General features: G+C 42.1%; 1 protein-coding gene across 5 annotated transcripts in view; it reads right to left on the reverse strand.

Moving 5' to 3' along the window:
- Positions 1-20,102, reverse strand: part of FRY (FRY microtubule binding protein) — a 429,617-nt gene that overhangs the window by 310,583 nt on the left and 98,932 nt on the right. For 4 of the 5 annotated variants that reach the window (XM_087865211.1, XM_087865207.1, XM_087865206.1 and 1 more), the window contains exon 1: positions 12,696-13,033. In XM_087865211.1, coding sequence (XP_087721337.1) covers positions 12,696-12,900 — 205 coding nt within the window. In that variant the 5' untranslated portion in view covers positions 12,901-13,033. Of the gene's footprint in view, positions 1-12,695; positions 13,034-20,102 lie in introns of those variants that run through there. The other variant, XM_087865212.1, reaches the window with a different exon arrangement.

Here is a 20,102-nt window from a genome sequence, read left to right on the forward strand (position 1 = left end):
AGCATCTGAATTTAATTTTAATAAGATTTGCAGATGATTCTCATGTACTCCTATGCTGACCACGGGCTTCAAGGATGTAGTCTCAGAAGGCCCTTGGATTTTGACGAGCATCTTGACTGGTTTTGGATATGCGATGACAGCCGAAGAAGGGCTTAGGGGTAAGAGCTGGAAAGATCAGAATTGCTCTATACAACAGAAGGAGAAGAGAATAAAATTCTGGGGACATGGTGGTAGAAAGGAATTTGGAAGGATAGCGGGAAGAAGAAAAGAGCCACCAAGATGACTAGAGGTTGAAGAATACTGATAAAGTGTTGAAAAAAACCTCATGTGGAAGGGGTGGCTGAAAAAGCTTCTAAAGAACAGGGGCATCTAATATTAAATCAAAGGCATTTGTGCTGAATGAATAATGAAATTCCATATGCTTCAGTTTCCTCCATATGCCTCAGTTTCCTCAGTGTCATAAGGGAATAGTAGCAAATCTTAGTACATTGGGGCAATGGAAATTCACGGGACCTTTCCCTTTCAAAAGGAACATATCCCTTGATCCTCTCCCCCAGAAAAGAAATGTTTATATAGGGTCCAGGTTTTCCCCCTGAGGAGAATCACGTTTCCTGTGTGCTTCCTTGAGCTAAAGTTACCTTAAACTGAAATTTCCTCTCTTTCACTTGACTGTGTTTGTCAAAGAAAGAGACTTTTTAAATCTCTGGAAGACAGAATAAAAAATAAAACCTACTGAGATCTTGATGCCATGCACAAAATTGGACTCACCCCCACCCACCCCAGTTGAGTCTTAGCAACTGTGAGTGACATGTATTTTTTAAAACTTCCAACCTCACCTGTCCACCAGCCCCGCCACCACAGTGTACAAAATGGTGGACACGTGGAGGTTGAATAAGCAGGGTGGTGCATGGATTGCTTGCCTCTGGGACCCTGTGGAAAGGAAAGTTGTGTCATTTTCTCCTCACTCTCTCTGTTCATAAAAAATGATCCCAGAGGTTCTTCATCTAGGTTTCTGTGGTGATATCATGAAGATTAGACTGGGAAGCAGGAGACCCTCAATGTAAGCTGTCTGTAGGTCTGTTATTTCTTCATCTGTGAAATGAGTGCAGTGAATTAGATTCTAAGACTTCTTTCAGGTCCAAAATTCGATGATTCTCTGATTCTCTACAGTGCTCACTACCAAATGAACTATTTTCTTGTCTAGGTCCTTCAACAGCACAACTACCAAGCACTTTTTAGTGTGAGCTCTGAAAAAATAGTGAATCCCCTGGACTCAACAGCATATCAGTAGGTTAATAATTAGGAGGGAATTAAACTTTTGAGGAAATGCCATAGGTTTCCAAGATGCCCTATCATTGGTTAAAACAACAATGATAACAAATTGAAATAGCTCACTGATGTCCAGAGTTGGCAAGGTCTAGGCTTGACGAACTCCTAGGACTTAAAAATGGGTGCACTTCTCCCTATTTTCCCAATAATGAAATAAAAATGTTTGAAAGTGAGATATGCTTCTCACCTAATTACATTCCTTAAAAGTTGATTGGAGGGGTATTGCCACTTTGAATGAGATTCATTGCCTTTCAAATTTTATAACTTTTTTTTTTTTTTTTTTTAAGAGAGAGAGAGAAAGCGTGTGCACACAAGCTGGGTAGGGGGGAAGGGTCAAGGCAGAGGGAGAGGGAGAGAGAGAGAGTCTTAAGCAGGCTCCATGCGCAGCATTGGTCCCGACTCAGGGCTCAGTCTCACCATCTTGAGATCATGACCTGAGCTGAACTCTGGGTACCACCCAGGGGGCCAGAAATTTTATAACTTTTATTTTAATTCTTAAAATATGCAATAGCTTATTATGCCACATTTAAACAGATGTTGCACAGCACCCATTCAGGAATGAGTAGCATGCAACAATATGGTACCTTAAGATTATAACTGCGGAGTATAAGAAATTAGGGGCCTACAGACACTCTTAGGTAAGGGCCGAATTTCAGTTGGCTGATTAATCTGTACTTTGTGCACAACTTTTACATATTGATTTGTTTTACAGTGTTTGTTCATCTTAAATGTCCATCCTCAAAAGAAGCAAAACCAAAACTATACCACCTACTATAGCTTCTAAAAGAAGATAGTGGATATTTGAGTAGATTTTTCACCTACTCCTACAGAATGTATTTCCTTTTTTTGATTGAAGTACATATTATATTTTCAAATGTAATGAAAGCAACATGCAATGCTGTACTTCTGTCCCAAATCAAAATTTCATACATTAATAAGTTGTATCTCTACAGCCCAAATAAAAGTAAGCTAGATCGAAATGTTTTTTTAAAGCTATAATGGACAGACTGAGCTAGGGAGCCTTTCAAGGAGGAGAGTGACAATAAGGAGAAGCCAATCAACTCTTTGGGGGCTCCTTTCTCTCTCTTCTTCTTCCACCTTCTCCCCAAACTGATCCACCATCCCATAAATCCCTCAGAGGCAGTGGTTGGGGTGTTGGCTTATAATCCTTCGTTGTTGTTTGGGGGGAAAGGATGAAACAGAAAAGTTTACTCTCCCTAGCTCACCTCATTCAATTCTGTGTTAATTCATCACTATTTTCTTCCTTCCTTCCTTTCTTTTTTTTTATTATGTTATGTTAGGCACCATACAGTACATCATTAGCTTTTGATGTAGTGTTCCATGATTCATTATTTGCGTATAACACCCAGTGCTCATCACAACACATGCCCTCCTTAATACCCATCACCGTGTTACCCCATCCCCCACCTCCCTTCCCTCTGAAACCCTCAGATTGTTTCCCGGAGTCCATAGTCTCTCATGGTTCATCTCCCCCTCTGATTCCCCACCCCCCTTCACTTTTCGCTTCCTTCTCCTAATGTCCTCCGTGCAATTCCTTACGTTCCACATGAGTGAAACCATAGGATAATTGTCTTTCTCTTCTTGACTTATTTCATGTAGTGCATAATCCCCTCTAGTTCCATCCATATCGCTATTTTCAATGTTTGGAAACTTTAAGAAAACTCTTCTAAAGAGGGAACCGTTATTTACCAAAAAGGCAATGATGACACTCCTGTCGCTCTTCCTTTTAACCATGTAGGTCACATTCAGGGAGCGTCCCCACTTCCTAAAGGCAACACCAAACTCAGTTCCATACCTGCCAGTCATCTTGTCCTGTCCATAGCAGTGATATTTTCAAAATAAAACCACCTCACATATTCCCTGCTGTGGGAGGTGACTGTATATGTGGATATCACTTTTTTTTTTCACTTTTTTTTCTTTTTAAGTGCCCTCTGCTGAGCATGTTAGACAAATTCCTGATGGATTTCTTCTGCATTCCCCCCCCCCACCATGCCCCACCTTGATGTGTTTTCATTTTAGGTTGTCTATGAAGAATATCATCCTGGACCACTTCCTTTCTTCCTGCCCATCCATGTTTGTGTGTGTGGGAGTGTTTGGTGTAGGAATCAGAAGCTGATTTATTGCCAATAAAATGGCTTCTATCATTATAGATCTTAGCTAAGCTTGGGGAAGCGTACAGATTTTAGTTCCCTACTTTTTGTTGAAGAAGGACTGACTGAATAGTACGGGTACATCTGAAACAACAAAGCCCTAATTTAGCAGAAATTAAGACGAAGTGCAAGGCCATAACTTTGGGATGTTTACAATTTTCCAAAAATGCATTGCCTTCTATCTAAATAATTAGGTAGCAGTTTGTGACATCTTTGTTCAAAGTAATTATATTTGGCAATATTTCTTTTGAAAAGATGCATGTGATTCCATAATGAAAGAAAATAAACACAGTAGGTGTAGTTGGCCCTCTACTGAATAATGCAATTTCTGTGCAGCAGTAAGTATCCCGTATGATATTCATTAACTTTTATTCATTGGATGGTTCTGTGTATTTTATAATATTACTTGTGTGGTTTACAAGCTTTTATTTTTAAGGGTTTAAATGTGTCTCATTCATCCAGCTGGCTGCCTCTAACAAGCACTGAGGCTTAGCCAATTCAGGCTGCTACACCAAATTACTATAGACGAGGTAGCTTAGACAACAAACACTCATTTCTCACAGTTCTGGAGACGTGGAGGTCTAAGGTCAAGGTGCTGGCTGATTTGATGTCTGGCGAGGGCCTTCTTCCCGGTTTGCAGATGGCTGCCTTCTTGCTGTGTCCTCACATAGCAGACAGTGATCATCTCTCTTGCATATGTTCTTATAAGGGCACTAAGCATGTTCAAAAAGGTTCCACTCTCATGGCCTAACTGCCTCCCAAAGCCTCATCTCCAAATACCATCAACTGGGGATTATCGCTTCAACATAGGAATTTGGAGGGGGGGGCACAGACATTCAGTCCATTACACATTGTTACCATTATAAAAAATGGTCAAGAGGTGGCAGAGAATTTTATCCTATCATTCTGAGCAGAGATTCGTACCTGGAGATGGGTAGCTTAGAGTTCTGCACTCTGGCCTAAATTGGTAAGTTAATATTCCCCTAGTTATACAGGAGTCCAAATATCTCAAAGGACTGGAACCCTTGCTGAATTGAACCTCACGGAGGGGCATTTGCCTCAGGACACTTTTCACCTGGCTGTTTTTTAGAGGGCTCAGAAAAAAGGCACAAATTACAAAAAGGAACAAAGCCCCAGCAAAGAAACTCTGAGGAGGAGGAGGAGGAGGAGAAGAATTAAGGTCCCCTGGGACCTTCCTGTAGGGAAATGCTTCCTTGCCAATTAGGACTTCCATGCCAGATGACATGGTATCAGTGTGGCCATTAACTGGGGCAACAAAGAGGCTTAAATATTGGTTGCCAGAGAAGCTTGAGTGCCCATATTAATGCACCTGCTCTTGTAGCAAAAAATTCGATATGAGAACAAATTACTGTGCCTCAAGTCTTAACCATCATCCACGCCTTGCACATGTTCTGCACCTAATAGACATTCACTCATCAAGAGAGTTTAGATTTTTGTTGAACAGATGTTGTAGTTTTTCTCATGCATATCTTCCAGTTACCTTTGAGCAATACTCCAATACTTAAGGAATGTTTCTTAAAATTGTGTCTTTCTTGACCATAATTACTCTAAAATGCCATCCAGCACTGATTATCCATTAAGATGACTTCAGTCTTCCTTAAGTGTCAGGGTGGGGAGAGAAGTGTGACATCTGATAGTAGAGAGGCACCATCAATGAATCTGCTCTAATGACCATCCTCGCAGTCCCCTGTCTCCGGGATCTGGATGCTGGGATGTTCATCCAGATGGACCTCTGATGTTTCCAGGATGTTCAGAGGCACGTCTGACAATCGGCTGCTCAGCACAGAAAAAGTTAAACTCATGACCCATTTGGGATGGAAAGGTTTTAAAATCGTGACTGAAAAACACCCTGGCCATTTTGTCATGAGAGTTTGTATAAGCACACCACCAGGAATTAACTACTTATTTCATCTCATTTTGTAACCCCTACTCCCAAATCTATATCTTGCTAGATCTTAAAGAAAACCTGGAGGTATTGTAATTAAATTTTGAAGGCAAACATCCTTTAGATAGTTAGATAGTCCCAAAATATTTGGAGCAAAAGCGGGTGGGGGTTTGGTGGTTTCTTATGTAATGAGCTACCTGGGGGGCCGTTTCCACCCTAAATAGTTTTCATTCATGTTTGTTTATTTATTTATTTAACTTCAATTAGCCAACACATAGTACATCCTTAGTTTCACATGAAGTGTTCAACAATTCATCAGTTGCATATAACACCCAGTGCTCCTCAAAGTACATCATTTATGCAAACAGATAAAAATGCTTAACCATCGCCTCTGAAGTATATTGAGTAAACACCAAGTTACATGGATGTAAGAGTCTGTAATCCTTTCTTTAGTCCAGATGTGAATACATATTTAGAGCATTATTTAAAAATGGGGGGAAAAAGTGTACAGGAACTCTTACATCTGTGAAGTTACACATTTGCTGTAGATCAACAAATGGGACGGAACTGCTTTTAGAACAGAAGTGTTTAGGCCACTTTTCCATATATTTATATAGTAAATCCTGAATGCAGAAACCTGTATTTTTATTTTTTATTCTTTTTTATGACAGAGAGAAAAGGCTGATGTGGAAGTATAAAGCTAATTTCTTCTCCTTATGCCAAGTGCACTATCGGTCCCTGCATAAAGGTAAACATATTTCCCCTTGCTTATAAATCATGCGTATAAATATTATAGCATCAGCATTTTTGCTTTCCTTAAAAGTAACAGGTTTACCAGTCATAATCTCATTAGAGGTTTTTGTTTCTTTTCAGATAACACAACAAAGCAAAACAAAAACAAAACCTCATCCCCTTGAATAAACTTATCCAATAAATAATTTGATTATTTAAGTAAACAGGCTACCTGTTTTGGTGGCACCAGTAGTTTTTAATAAGAAATGCCATAAATACTGTTAAATACTTTAAGTCAAAATATTAAATGCTAACATTCAAACGTTTTTGAAGTCTAAACACTCATATTTAAAAAGATTAATTTACAAGTTCATTTACAATCTTATATAGAAGCACTATTTTAAAATCACAAGTGCACACCAATTACCTTCCTATTCCAAGTTCTAGTTTAAAAAAATTAAGCTCAGGGGCTGAGTTTCCAAAAGCAAGGCCTTACACTGGCAAAATTAGGAGAAAATATTAAACACCACAAGGCTCCAAGTAAGTTTGTAAAACCCAGACATTGATGTTTCTAATCTTGAACGGTTTTCAGAGGTGTACTTTACACGACAGTACATTCAAGTTTAATGATTCCTGGTGAGAAAATACATGGATGTTGAATTACAAAGAAGAGCTTCCATATCCTCCTCTTTTTATGAGAAATTTAAAATTAATGGGTCTTTTACTAGTGTCTCATTATATAGGATTTACCTTAGCAGAGGGTCTGATTAACAACTTTGGAGAACTCACCAATCATGAGGATTTGCCAAAGTGTTCCAATCATACCTACTACCCACCCAGTAATAGGAAAAGCACTAATTTTGAAGAACCAAACTTTTAATACCACCAAAGAATAAGAGCCCACTAGCAATTGTAGGTGTGTATCATTTAATAGTCATGCAGTATCTCTTTGGAGTTTAACGCCCCCTGTGAAACTGGTGTTTTCATTTCCAATTCAGAGAAGGAAATAAGCTCTGAGAGATCAAGTGACTTCACTCATTTAGTAAGTGGGAGGATTCGAACTTGAACCCAGACGTAAGGCAGATATTTACTTTGACTAAAATAGAAGTTCAAACTCTTGCTTTTTTTTTTTTTTTTTTTAAGATTTTATGCATCCATTAGAGAGAGAGAGCATGAGCAGGGAGGGTATCGGAGGGAGAGGAGCAGAGGGAAAAGCAGGCTCCCTACTGAGCAGGGAATCCGATGTGGAGCTTGATCACTGGACCCTGAGATCATGACAAAAAGAAAGGCAGACGCCCAACTGACTGAGCCACCCAAGTTCCCTCTGCTTTGGCTCCTGAGCACAACCTCCTTTGGAAGGAGCTACTGGAGGAAGTTACAGGATCAGGTGGGCAGGGGTGCGGCCCACAGAGGGGTCGTGACACATTTATTCTCGCACGTCTTCCACCCCATCGGACTATTTCACCACCTCTTATGCACTTACCATATGCAAAGCGTGCTGGTGGGTGTTGTGGGGAATACCGGGTGTATGAAGTATGCTTCCTGTCATTACCAAGTGGAGCCATTGAACGTATTCCCAGCCATGACAACAGAACACGATCCCAGGATGCAGTTTTTTATAGCACATCTCTAAGGAGCCCTCCCTTGAAGGCCCTGCTGAATGTCACCAAATGCACTAGTCAGCAGGGTTCCGGAGTAACAGAACTCCAACAGAGAACACAATACTTGTGTCTTTTACTGTGCTTGTGATAAGTAGGGGACTTGAATTAAACTGCCCATCCTCACAGTCCCCTTCTGGCCGCCCTAAGGGAGGCCAGAACACATCCCCGTGCCATCGTTCTAATGGCTCCCTTGTGTTTCCAATAGAAACCTACGCACGGCAAGAAAACGAGAAAAGCAGTTTTCCTTTAGAAATGTTCAAAATCTCTTTGATTATAAAACTACTATGATTTGGAATGACTTTTTTCTCTTTTTTTAGATTGTGGATTTGAAAAAAAAAAATACATGCCTTTTGAATGGAGTTGAGCTAAAAATGAGAATCAAGATTTGCATCTGCCTTGTGAGTGCTGGCCGGGGTCTCCTACTCCTGTGGCTGTGAGCAGTCCTCAGCAAGCTTGTCCTCTGACTAAGCAGCAAGGAAGTACGTGGAACTGCCTGTTTCCTCCAACCAGATGAGTGCTTGCTTTTCACAGCAGATGATTGTAAAAATCAGAAGATATTTTAAGAACTAGCTGATTATACAGACCAACTTGTTTGCTGAAGAGTGCTGAGGGAACAGCCCATTACAGCCGGCACCTGAGCCCCACTGGCTTCCAGGTGCAGACGCAGATGCTTATTTCAATCTGACATGCTTCTGGGTATGGTATATGTTAGGGCCACTTCTGTCTCTCCCCTTTCTTTCACTGGGCTGAGCCCACTGCTATGGAGCCCGTGGAGTTCTTTGAGGAGGAGGGGAGACCCGGGAGCGGGGGGGAGGCTTGCTAGGGACATACACCTTTGATTCTGGGCCTGGGGAGACCCGGTGAAGCTGCAGAACTTCAGTTGGAACTAGCATTCTACTGTTGAGGCTTCTTTAAGGGGAAAAAAATGGTTAGTATTTAATATTTGTGTGTAAACATGATTTTTAAGTGTATTATTTTCCTTCCAAAAATTCAACGCTCTGAGTCCCTTTATTCAAGAGGCGTTCACTGAGCTGCGCCACAGGCAAGGCACCCAGCTAGGAAAATTCCTTACCATCCGCCTAGACCAGAAACTAGTATTTTCGGCTTTCTCCCCAAGGTCTAGAATAGTTCCCGGCAGACAGCAGGATCCTCACACGTTTCAATGAATGAATTCCACACTGAGACAAGGGACACCTGCATTTTTCCCCCACCAGGAGTTCTTAAAATGATGAAAGTCAGTATTAAGACCTTCCCCTGTGACAGTCTCTAGCTGCCAACTAGGGCTTTCCTGGAGCTCGACTCAGGCCCTACAGAACGGACCCAGCTTCATGGCAAAGTACTTAATTAACCACCAGATGTTGAGTGAACACCTCCTCTGTGCAATTCCCTCTCCTGGACAAGTGGGCCAGGCAAGGGCATATAAGATACAGGCCCTATTTTCCAAGTTTCTATCCAAACAAAAATTCAACAGTTGCCACAAAGTAACAAAGTGACCACTGAACCCATTCACAACCTAAGACAACTAAACCCAATGCCAAGAAGTATTCTTTTTTTTTTTTTTTAAAAATAGCGTTATGCAGTATTGAAGCCAAGGAAGTGGTAAGCATAAAGGGGAACTCAAAGAGGTCAGAGGAAGAAAGGCGTGTGATTGCAGAAGATAGAAGATTTTAACTGGGCCTTGAAGCCCAGATGGAGAATGAAACACAGGGCATAATAGGAATGTAAGAGTGTGTGAGCACGTGTGTGTGTGTGTGTGTGTGTGTGTGTGTGAGCGTGCACGCGTGCGCTGGGAGGTAAAGGAGAATGGCATGGAGAGAGTCTGGAAGAAGACAGAGAAAACAAGGTATGTCAAGAGTTAATTCAGTGCAGTGCATTATGAATCAATTGAATAAATATTTATTGAGCACATAGTATGTGCCAGGCATTGTGATAGGTACTAGGGATACAATGGTGAATGAGACTGATATGGCTCATGGCTCACTGGCTAGTAGGAGATACAGACAAATAAACAGACAATTACAATGCGGTGTGATAAGTGTTGTGCTAGGGAAAAGTCCAGGTGTTATGAGGAGAAGGACACAGAGTGGACCCAACCCAGATGGGGGTAAGGAAAACTTCCTATAAGAAGGGATGTCAAGCTGACACCTAAAGCCAACGTAGGAATTAGGTGAAACTATGCAGGTAGGGTATTCCAGAAGAGGAAAAATGGTGGGCCATGGGGGTTGGAAGTTGGCTGAGTTGGTTGAGATGCAAGGGGAGGGTATGCCAAGAGAGAGGCTAGGGAGGGAAGCTATGGCCAGATTACACAGTCTCTCATACTTCACATTAAGGAGTTTGGAGTTTATCCTAAGAATAGTGATAACCACTGAAGAATTGTAATTAAGGGGATGAAACAACCAGACTTGCCTCTTGGGTAGGTGACTCTCTGCAGTGTGGGATGGCCCTTAGGAGAGAAGTGGGCAACAGAGGAGAAGGGTGATATGCAGTCAGATTCCCGAAAGTCTATTCCTAACAGTGCAAGAACCAAACAAATAGTTCATGAATGAATGGATGAATTATCAACCAATCGGTCAACCATTATAGCGCAGGACTGAACACGTGGGACCTGAGATGGAGGGTGTGTAGATGTGTGCATTCATAAGGGTCAGAGCGAACACCAGTGGAATGCTGACATGTCTTCCAGCCTTGAATCTCATCAGACAAATGGCAACAACAGTTGACAACAGAGTGCAGTGTAATCGAGCAGAAACCGCTTCCATACTGGAGTCAAAATACCCAGGTCTGAGCCCTAGTTTTGCCAGCTGCTAATTCTGAGATGCACCTTAGTTTCTTTGACTCTCAGGTCCCGCATACATCGTATCGGCTCATTATGTACCGCTACGCAGAAGTAGAAGATGCGAATAGTTATCACATCCAGGTACATTTGTTTTCAGGTGATGCTTAGGAGCGTTGGTGAGATGTGCAGCTATCCATTGCAAAAAGAAGTTAGGACAACCTGTGTGACAACGGAGTCGTGGTTTAATTAAAGAGGAATTTAGAAATCGAGTAGCCAGTATTTTCCAGACTTTGTCCAGGTAACTCTCTCACCTGTCAGTTGAAGACTGAGTGAAATGTTGGAAGGAAGAGAAGAGCCTCTCTCGTGCCATGGTCCCCAATGAGGGAAAGGGGGGCAGACGTAAATAACGTACTTGAATGCCACAGGGTCAGGCGGGTGGCTCAGAGAACACACAGCCACTGAGGGACACAGTGTAGACTAGAACTCAGCTCCCCTCCACGCAGTGCCCTTTTCACAACACTACCCTATTCTTAATCATGACAATTCAAGATCTCAGGAAGGATAACCTGTTTGAGGTCCAAGCTAAGAGTCTTCCCACAGTGTCGCAGCTGTAGCTGACAGCCCAGAGTGAGATGACCTTCTAGAAAGAGAAGATGAATGGGAATCGTGGCGGAAGGAGGTGAGGGGCCCCAGGGTCTAACTGTTTGGAAAGAAGGAGACTTCACGAAGTAAATGCGGGTGGTGGTAGAGGAAGGCAGGGAGCATCAGAACACAAATGGGCCCGGGGGATGTTAAACCAAAGAGAGTGAAAGGCAGAAGGTGACGTAAAGGTCTGGGAGAACGTTCCTGAAGAAGTGTTAGCAAACCAACTCAACACAAAGTGCTCCCTGCCAGGCCGCTTCAGGACAACAAGGCTGGCCTGGGCTCCTCGGGGCCTTCAGATCACAGAACAGGCAGAAAGTGGCTATTTTTCCAGACACATCAGACGCTTCAGCGCTCGTGCTTACGGCATTTTTCACATTGTCCCTTCCTTTGCACTACAACACTCACACCTCTGGCCCAGTCTAGTCTGGGCTTCGTTTGTTCTCTGCAGCAGAGTTTGACACCAGAGCCATATCACTGAACCAAGAAGAGATTCACAAAAACAACAGTGTCCTTAAGAAATGTGATTTTCAGCTTGTGGCCTTGAGTCCCCATGCTTCTAAATCATCTCCTGGCTATTTCCTAAAGCAGGATAATGACTCAGCTGTTAGGGAAGTCAATCCCATTTTTGTGAAGTAAAACCTGGTTGAATTATTATTTTTGTTTTCTAGCATCACAGAGTTGGTCCTTGGCAGTTGGGTCTAATCTATCCTCAGTAAAGACTCCCAACAGACCAATCACAACAAAAAAAGGCCACTTCTGGTTTCTCCAGGAAATTCCAATGCAAATAGTATTGAAATCAAGTTGACTAAATAATTTCAGACTCTCCAGTAATCATTCTCCAGTGATACCTCAGTTGGGGGTTACTGTCATAGACATCAAATGACCTACACATCTGTAATATCCAGAGGGACACCTGAAGCAGACATCAGAGTCCCTTTATCTCCAGAATGTAATCCCCAAATCTTCTGTGCTGTAATACAGTTCACCATCCACATTGTTTAATTGAGCCCTTTACTACAAATGGTTTTAGGCTCTGATGCAAGACAGGAATTTAAAGCATGCATTCGAGTATTTAATGGTGTTAATTTCTGGTGCACACAAACATCAGCTTCACTCAACAATCCAATAATCTTGCAAAATAAAGAAAATATGCCAGAGAATGAAATGCAGCATGGAATTCTTCCAGATTGCAAGCAAAGCAGTTCCTCGATCCGGCCGCAACTGACAAGTAATAAAAGAGCTGCCTATTTACAGAGCCTTAAAGATGTTACAATAAACAAAGAAAAGAAAAGGAAGAAGATGGGGGTGCTTTCAGATCGAGGAATCACTTTATTTTTTACATTCAAACATATTTGTCTGGCAACTTTAAGCTCTCAACTGTCCCAAGTTAATTTTAAATGTAACACATCTGATCGTAACCAATGAAATACGGTCCTTTTTTTCTACTGGCGGGCATAAACTTAAACAATTCCTACCTGGAAATATGGACGGTCTCTTTTTCGGGCGCTTCAGGTGAATGGGTTCCAAATTTTTCAAGTTTCTTTGAAGTCTCCCTCTAATGTCATTTCCTATGAGTAGTTCGGGTGGCAGGCTACTCCGTCTTGACGATTTATAATCATTTTGAGACGAATTTAGTTTGTTCTTCGTTCTGGAACATAAATTGCTGTCATCAACTGCCATTGTAGGAGATACATTCGAGACTCTGAACAAAAATCTGAAAAGCCCAATCCCAAGCGGGCAGCAGCCACTGCCGCCTCAGCCCCAGATTCGGATGTCCTCCCGGTTTACCCTGCACTTGTTTGGGAAGCTTAGCAAGTTGATAGGCGTGGACTTGAACAGGTGTAGAATTACTAAGTAGCCCCTCCTTTCAACAGTTAATAGCACAGGGGAGGAGAGATCCAAAAAAACCATTAGGTGCAGAAGAGCGGGGAATTTGAGCAGACGCCGGGCACCCGGGCGCATGCTCCTGCAGATGGTCCTACAAAGTGGGAAGGTGGCTGTGTGGATTTCTGTGGGTGCAATGCCATGAAGTAAACACGACTTACTACTTAAGAAGAAATACCCACGCAAATTACAAGTCCTATTTTTCTCATTACTTCTTAAACTCTTATTTTTTAAAAAAGTTTTGGGGAAATATTTTTACGTTCCCTCGTATCCTTTTGTTTCGAGCCACATACACAGAACAAACATCCGTCTTTATGAAATTCCTTATCTGGCAGGCAGCCAAGTGGAAGTTGGCTGCAAGAAGGAGATGAGAGACGGTTGGTGATGATCAGGAAGGAACCCGCTGTGGGTGTGTATGGAGCAGAGCAGCAGTGCCGGGAACCCAGCACTGCTCCCGACCCGCCCTTCCATCCTGTGCTCTACCTGGCAGATGACTGTTCCAAAAGTTGTGCAGTCTGGCTGCGAAGTCAGAGGTCTAGCAAACACGCTGAGCCGGCAGAAGTGATGACAGCCTCCACTCAACAAACACAAAGTGAATGTTATCCTCGCAGGTCTCTGCCTTGCTTTCAACCAACACGGTCAGCTGGTTTGGTGGTCCGAGCAAAACCAGCATCTGACCTCTTACATATTTGCTTTCCATCTCTTCCGGATTTTGCATTTTTGTGTCTTTTGTTCCCTTCCCCCTTGCTCTATTTATGTGGAAATGTTCTGTGCTCTTTTCTTTGTGCATAAATCATAACTCTGGGATTTATCCTCTCAGCCCCAGGGCTGTGTCCTCTGTGTCCTCCCTCTCTCCCTGTCGTCCCTCACCCTTCCTGCTCCCCCCCTACACACACACACACACATACACACACTCACACTCACACCTCTCTAATGTTCTGTCTGGCTGCTGTGGGGGGTCAGAAGATAAGATAAGATCTGCCTTTTCTCTTCCCAGGGCTAGGAATCAGTAGATACATAACATTATGAAGGATTGCGGGGTTGTTTAGAAATCACTGTTTATTTTGGTTTCCTGGATGCCAAGTAGGTTTTACTATTTGTTAAAATTCAGAATTTGGGTGTCTTTACCTAGTTAAGCGTACACCTCCACACTAATTTCCCAGTCTATTCTCCTTATGCCCTTTTGACAACAGGTCTTCAAACCACAACAGGTTTTCTAAAGAGAAAAGCATTTTTTTAAAAATTATGTCCAGATCAGGGGTGCCATTATAATCCAGCAATTATACATATAATTATAACCCAGCAATTGAATTTAAATATTAGATTATCAGGTTATTTTACTAATTCTGAGAAACACCTACACCACTTCCCTCACAGGACTTAGAACTATTTTATCAGGTAGAAATGTATCATTAACTTCAAAACAATGAGTGGTTTGTTCCAAACTATTTTTAAAAGCCCATGAGACTGCTTGAATCTCCCCCAGCTTAATGAAAATACTTTTTTTACCTAGTAAAGAGGTAAAAAGTATTTTTTTTAAACTTTGAGATAATGATTTAATAAAAGAAAAAAAATTTCCAAAGTCTCAAGACCAGCACGGAGGTTTTAAATACACAGCAGGGTAGAGTCCTAGGGCACACATGTTGGGTGCTAACAGGAAGAAATACAGCAATAGACAAGCAGAAGTCTGAGCTATCCAGTGACTCTTTCTTTCCTAATTCACGGTGTCATCATGAGCCTAACGAAGAGCACGTGTGAGGTGAAATGGGAGTCTCCGAGAAAGGGTGTTATTGTCACATGGTGTGCAACAGGTACACCTGCGTGGTGGGCACGTATACTTTTGCCTTTGTCTTTAAGGGGCTGGCTGGAAGCACAGAGTCAAGGACACACGCATCTGAAATACATTCTAATAGCAGCTGTTGTTTATTACATGCTTACTACCAGCTAGGTTCTTGGCTTAAGCCTTCGACATGCACTATCTCATTGATTCTTCCTCATCACCTTGTTCTATAGATGAGTGAACAGAGGCACTGAATCAAATGTCTAGGAATTGGGGAAGGGAAGATTTGAGCATAGGTTTTATCTGTCCCCAAAGCTCCCTTTCAAGTCCAGGCTTTACATGACAACACCGTGCTGCTTTATTAAGTGTGCCTGAAATCTGAAAGGAATCGAAAGGTCTTTCTCTATCTTCCTAAAATAATTCTTGGTTTTAAGCAGATTCCTTTTGCATCAACTACGTGATTGAGGAGTGGTCCAGCTGACCTACCAAGGCTTGCCCCTGGTCACTGAGCTGTCAGTAGGTCTGAAGGTTTATGAGATGAAAGTGAGAAAAAGCAGAATTCAGAGTTTTGCTTTAATAATAAGGTACCCATGTTCAGGTTCTTCATATTAAAATGCACCTAATTAAAGAATTGTATTTTCCTCAGATTAAAGTTGGAATTAGGAAAAAAAAAACAACCCTACCCTGCTATAGAGGTAGCCCTAATCCTTAAACGATGTAGGAGGGGGCTGGAGGGTTCCTGATTCGTTCAAATTAATCCCTTTCATGCCCAACTCATTCTCCCCTCGTAGGGAATATAAACAGATACGATTCTAGCTCCTTCAGTATATTTCCTTAAAGAGAAAAGTGGCAACAGCTTGACTCTGCTATTATTAAAATTTTAGGGCAGTGAAAACAAAGGACAATATTTATTTAAAAGTAGTATTAAATCTGTGAACATGAAAAAAGTAAACTTGCCTTTCGAAATGTTTAAATTGGCTGCCAACACGAATGATAATCGACCACAGAAAATGCAGCTTGGTTCGGCCTACATAAGAACATTCAGAGATTATAATGTTACGTCCACACCTTCCCTCGCTTTATAGTAACAGCCAAAAGTGGAATTCCTTCCCGTTCCTTTCCTTCCTTTTCCTTTCCCTTTCCCTTTTCCTTCCCTTTCCTTTTTTAAAAGCAGCCAAAAGATGATGATATTGGGCTCTGGGCTCAGAGGAATCTCAAAACCTATAGCAAAATTAAGTAACTTAAAATATATGATAGATATTCTCTATTCCTACACTTTGTAATAACTACTGTTTTGAAGGTCTCCATTCTCCGGAAAAATCCAATATGTTAATCTCTTTTGAATTATTCTAGTTTCATCTCATGAACCTTTTATCTTTTCTGGTAAGGTATTCTCTTCCCTGTCTTAGAATGTTCAAATATTCCATTGAAAGACATTTCCTCACTTTGCCACCATGATTTCCTTGTGAATTTTGGTAGGTTTTAAACGGCGTTACTGAATTATTTTGCTTTTTTGTGAGGAAGCTGCAGGTTGAGAACTCTGTGATCTTACAACTAACCATCCTTCTCGTTATCACCTTCCAAGAAACGATCCATCAGGAAGATTTTAGGCCTGTTTAGGATTCACCAACTTTGCTTCCAAATCTCAATTTGACTTGGTTGTACTGAATATTCTACAAATATTTCTTTTTTTTTTTTTAAGATTTTATTTATTTATTTGACAGAGATAGAGACAGCCAGCGAGAGAGGGAACACAAGCAGGGGGAGTGGGAGAGGAAGAAGCAGGCTCATAGATGAGGAGCCTGACATGGGGCTCGATCCCGGAACGCTGGGATCACGCCCTGAGCCGAAGGCAGACGCTTTAACCACTGTGCCACCCAGGCGCCCCTCTACAAATATTTCTTATATTTGAACGTCTATTCAGTTTTTAAACTGAGAGGACCCATTATCCAGTGGGTTTACCACCAGGAAAAAAAATAATCGTACAGCACTCTGATATGATACATATCACCAAGTCAAGCCACTACACTGATGCAGCTCTCCAAGAGGTCACTGACCACTTTTCTCTCTTTTTTAAAATTTTTTATTATGTTATGTTAGTCACCATACAGTACATCCTTAGTTTTTGATGCAGTGCTCCATGATTCATTGTTTGTGTACAACACCCAGTGCTCCATGCAATATGTGCCCTCCTTACTACCCATCATCGGTCTATCCCAATCCCCCACCCCCCACCCCTCTGAAGCGCTCAGTTTGTTTCCCAGAGTCTATAGTCTCTCGTGGTTCATTCCCCCTTCTGTTTACCCCCCTTCATTCTTCCCTTCCTTCTCCTACCGATCTCCCTGCTATTTCTTATGTTGAACAAATGAGTGAAACCATACGATATTGTCTTTCTCTGCTTGACTTATTTCACTTAGCATAATCTCCTCCAGTCCCGTTCATGTTGCTGCAAATGTTGGGTAACCATTCTTTCTGAGGGCTGAGTAATATTCCATTATCTATATGGACCACATCTTCTTAATCCAGTCATCTGTTGAAGGGCATCTCGGTTCCTTCCACAATTTAGCTATTGTGGACAATGCTGCTATGAACACTGGGGTGCATATGGCCCTTCTCTTCACTACGTCTATATCTTTGGGGTAAATACCCAGTAGTGCAATGGCTGGATCATAGGGCAGCTCTATTTTTAACTTTTTGAGAGACCTCCACACTGTTTTCCAAAGTGGCTGTACCAACTTGCATTCCCACCAACAATGCAGGAGGGATCCCCTTTCTTCACATCCTCTCCAACATTTGTTGTTTCTTGCCTTGTCAATTTTTGCCATTCTAACTATTGGCCACTTCCCTTGCCAACACATTGTTGCTTGGTGTTGGTAACAACACCTGCAGTATTATCTAAGGTGTGATTATCTGAGGAAATATTTTCTCAGCTCCTAAAAAATACAATGAAGATTTTCAGTACTTAGCTCGTTGGTTCTTGATAACAATTAAAACTAGTGACCAGCCTTGCCCTCTTAAAATTCCTTGCTCCCTTGCACAGCACCTGGGTGGTTCAGTCAGTTGGGTGTTCAACTCTTTTTGAAAATATTTTTTCTAAATTTTTTAAAGATTTATTTATTCATTTATTCATGGGAGACAGAGAGAGACAGGGAGGGAGACAGAGGAGAAGGGAGAAGCAGGCTCCCGTTGAACAGGGAGCCCAATGCAGGGCTCCATCCCAAGACCCTGGGATCACAACCTGAGCCAAAGGCAGACACTTAACCGACTGATCTACCCAGACGTCCTAGGGTATCTGACTCTTGATTTTGGCTCAGGTCATGATCTCAGGGTCATGGGATCCAGCCCTGCTTCAGACTCTGCACTAGGCATGAAGCCTGCTTGAGATTCTCTCTCCCTCTCCCTTTGCCCCCCCCCCCCAAATGCTCCCATTGCATTATCTCTTATTTTTCCTTCTATGTCTCAGGTCTTTACTGCTCAGATTCTTGAGGGATTCCTTAAAAGTCTCTTTTCCTCCCTTCTTCTCTCAATCCTTCTCTTTGGCAAACCCATTTATGGAGCATCTACTATGTGTCTGGCACTATGCTAAGTCCAATGCCTGCTCTCAAGAACCTCTCAATCTAGGAAGGAAGCAAAACTATGACAAACTAGTTATTTCAACAGAGTGAGCACTCCATGCAGAGGTGACACAAAAAAGCTACTTAGGGGCACCTGGGTGGCTCAGTTGTTAAGCATCTGCCTTTGGCTCAGGGTGTGATCCCAGGGTCCTGGGATCAAGCCCCACATCAGGCTCCTCTGCTGGGAAGTCACTTCTTCCTGCCCCACTCCCCTGCCTGTGTCCCCTCTCTCGCTGGTTATCTCTCTCTCTGTCAAATAAATAAATAAAATCTTAAAAAAAAAAAAAAAGCTATTTAGTCAACTCTTCCCAATGGAGAGGGGAATGGCAAGGGAAGGGTTTTCAGAGGAGGGGTGAGTTCACAAAACAGGTGAGGGGAAGCTGTACAAAGGCACTGAGATGTGACGTAACACCCACTGTCCATAAAACAGCAAGTACAGCAGTCCCTTACCCACACCAGTGTATTACGTCATACCAAAGCACAGACATTAGAAATACAGGATCAGGGATTCCTAGACAAGAGGAGATTGAAGGAAAACCCCAAAAGATAGTATTATTATAGGTTTCTTAAACACCACAACTAATTAGACATATAGAAGACACCTACTTTAAAAAATCTGTATTGAAAAACTGGCTCCAACTTTTTTGAAAATTTAGTAATCCCAAACAAAATGTAAAGACATTTGAAAAAAACCACTGGCTCCAGTAAGTAAGCCTTTCCCTGAATCATCTTTCTGTATTCCAGATTCCATGATGCAGGGATTTGCTGAAGCAGACTCTTACACAAGTTCTGAATGTCAGGCACACTGCACCTTTTTAAACAAGCTCGAGAACCAGTTCTTACTGGCTTGAAAGCCAGCTTCATTTACCCTTGCATTCCTCCTTGCTCAATTTTGCAAGTCTCAGCAAAATGCCAGTGTGACTGTCTGGCCTTTTCTCAAATTAAGGTAGGCCTTAAGGGCATGTTTTTCTGGGCTTGTTGTGGAGTTCTCTGGTGAGAAGCTACCATAGAAACAAATCTCCCTCTCTCTACTACTTCCTGACACACCCACATGGTCTAGGACAGGAAGGACTGATGGTCCTGATTTTTATTCTTCTGTTTAAGGGATTGGACTGAAATTTGCATTCATAAAAGAATAAAGTTTTTGAACACTTTTGTCCACATCCTAGGCAGTGTAATCTCAGAAGTGTGGTTGCTAGAACGAAGTTGGCAAGTGACAGGAGCATTAGTGGCACTCATCATTCTCACCTCTGATTGCAAATTTCATCTCTGGACCATGATGCCCAAATGCACACCCACCCCAAACTTCTCCATGGTGCTCTAGATCTGTATATTCAACTGCATACCAAATATTTCTTGGTGGGAACTCAGCATGTACAAAACTGGCCCCTCCAAACCTGCAGCTCCTGAGTTTCTGATCTCACTAAAATGGCATCACCATTTACCCAGGGACTCAAGCTATAAACCTTGGAATTATTCTGCCTGAATGATGTCATGTTATCTCTTAAATATCTTTTCATCTGCGTCCTCTTTTGTACCTTTGCTGTCACTACCCAGTAGTAGGACTCTATCTCTTTTCCGAATCCCAACCAAGACTTCTAGTC

The sequence above is a fragment of the Ursus americanus genome, chromosome 10 (assembly GCF_024610735.1).
Source record: "Ursus americanus isolate L20-20 chromosome 10, mUrsAme1.1.p, whole genome shotgun sequence".
NCBI lineage: Eukaryota > Metazoa > Chordata > Mammalia > Carnivora > Ursidae > Ursus > Ursus americanus.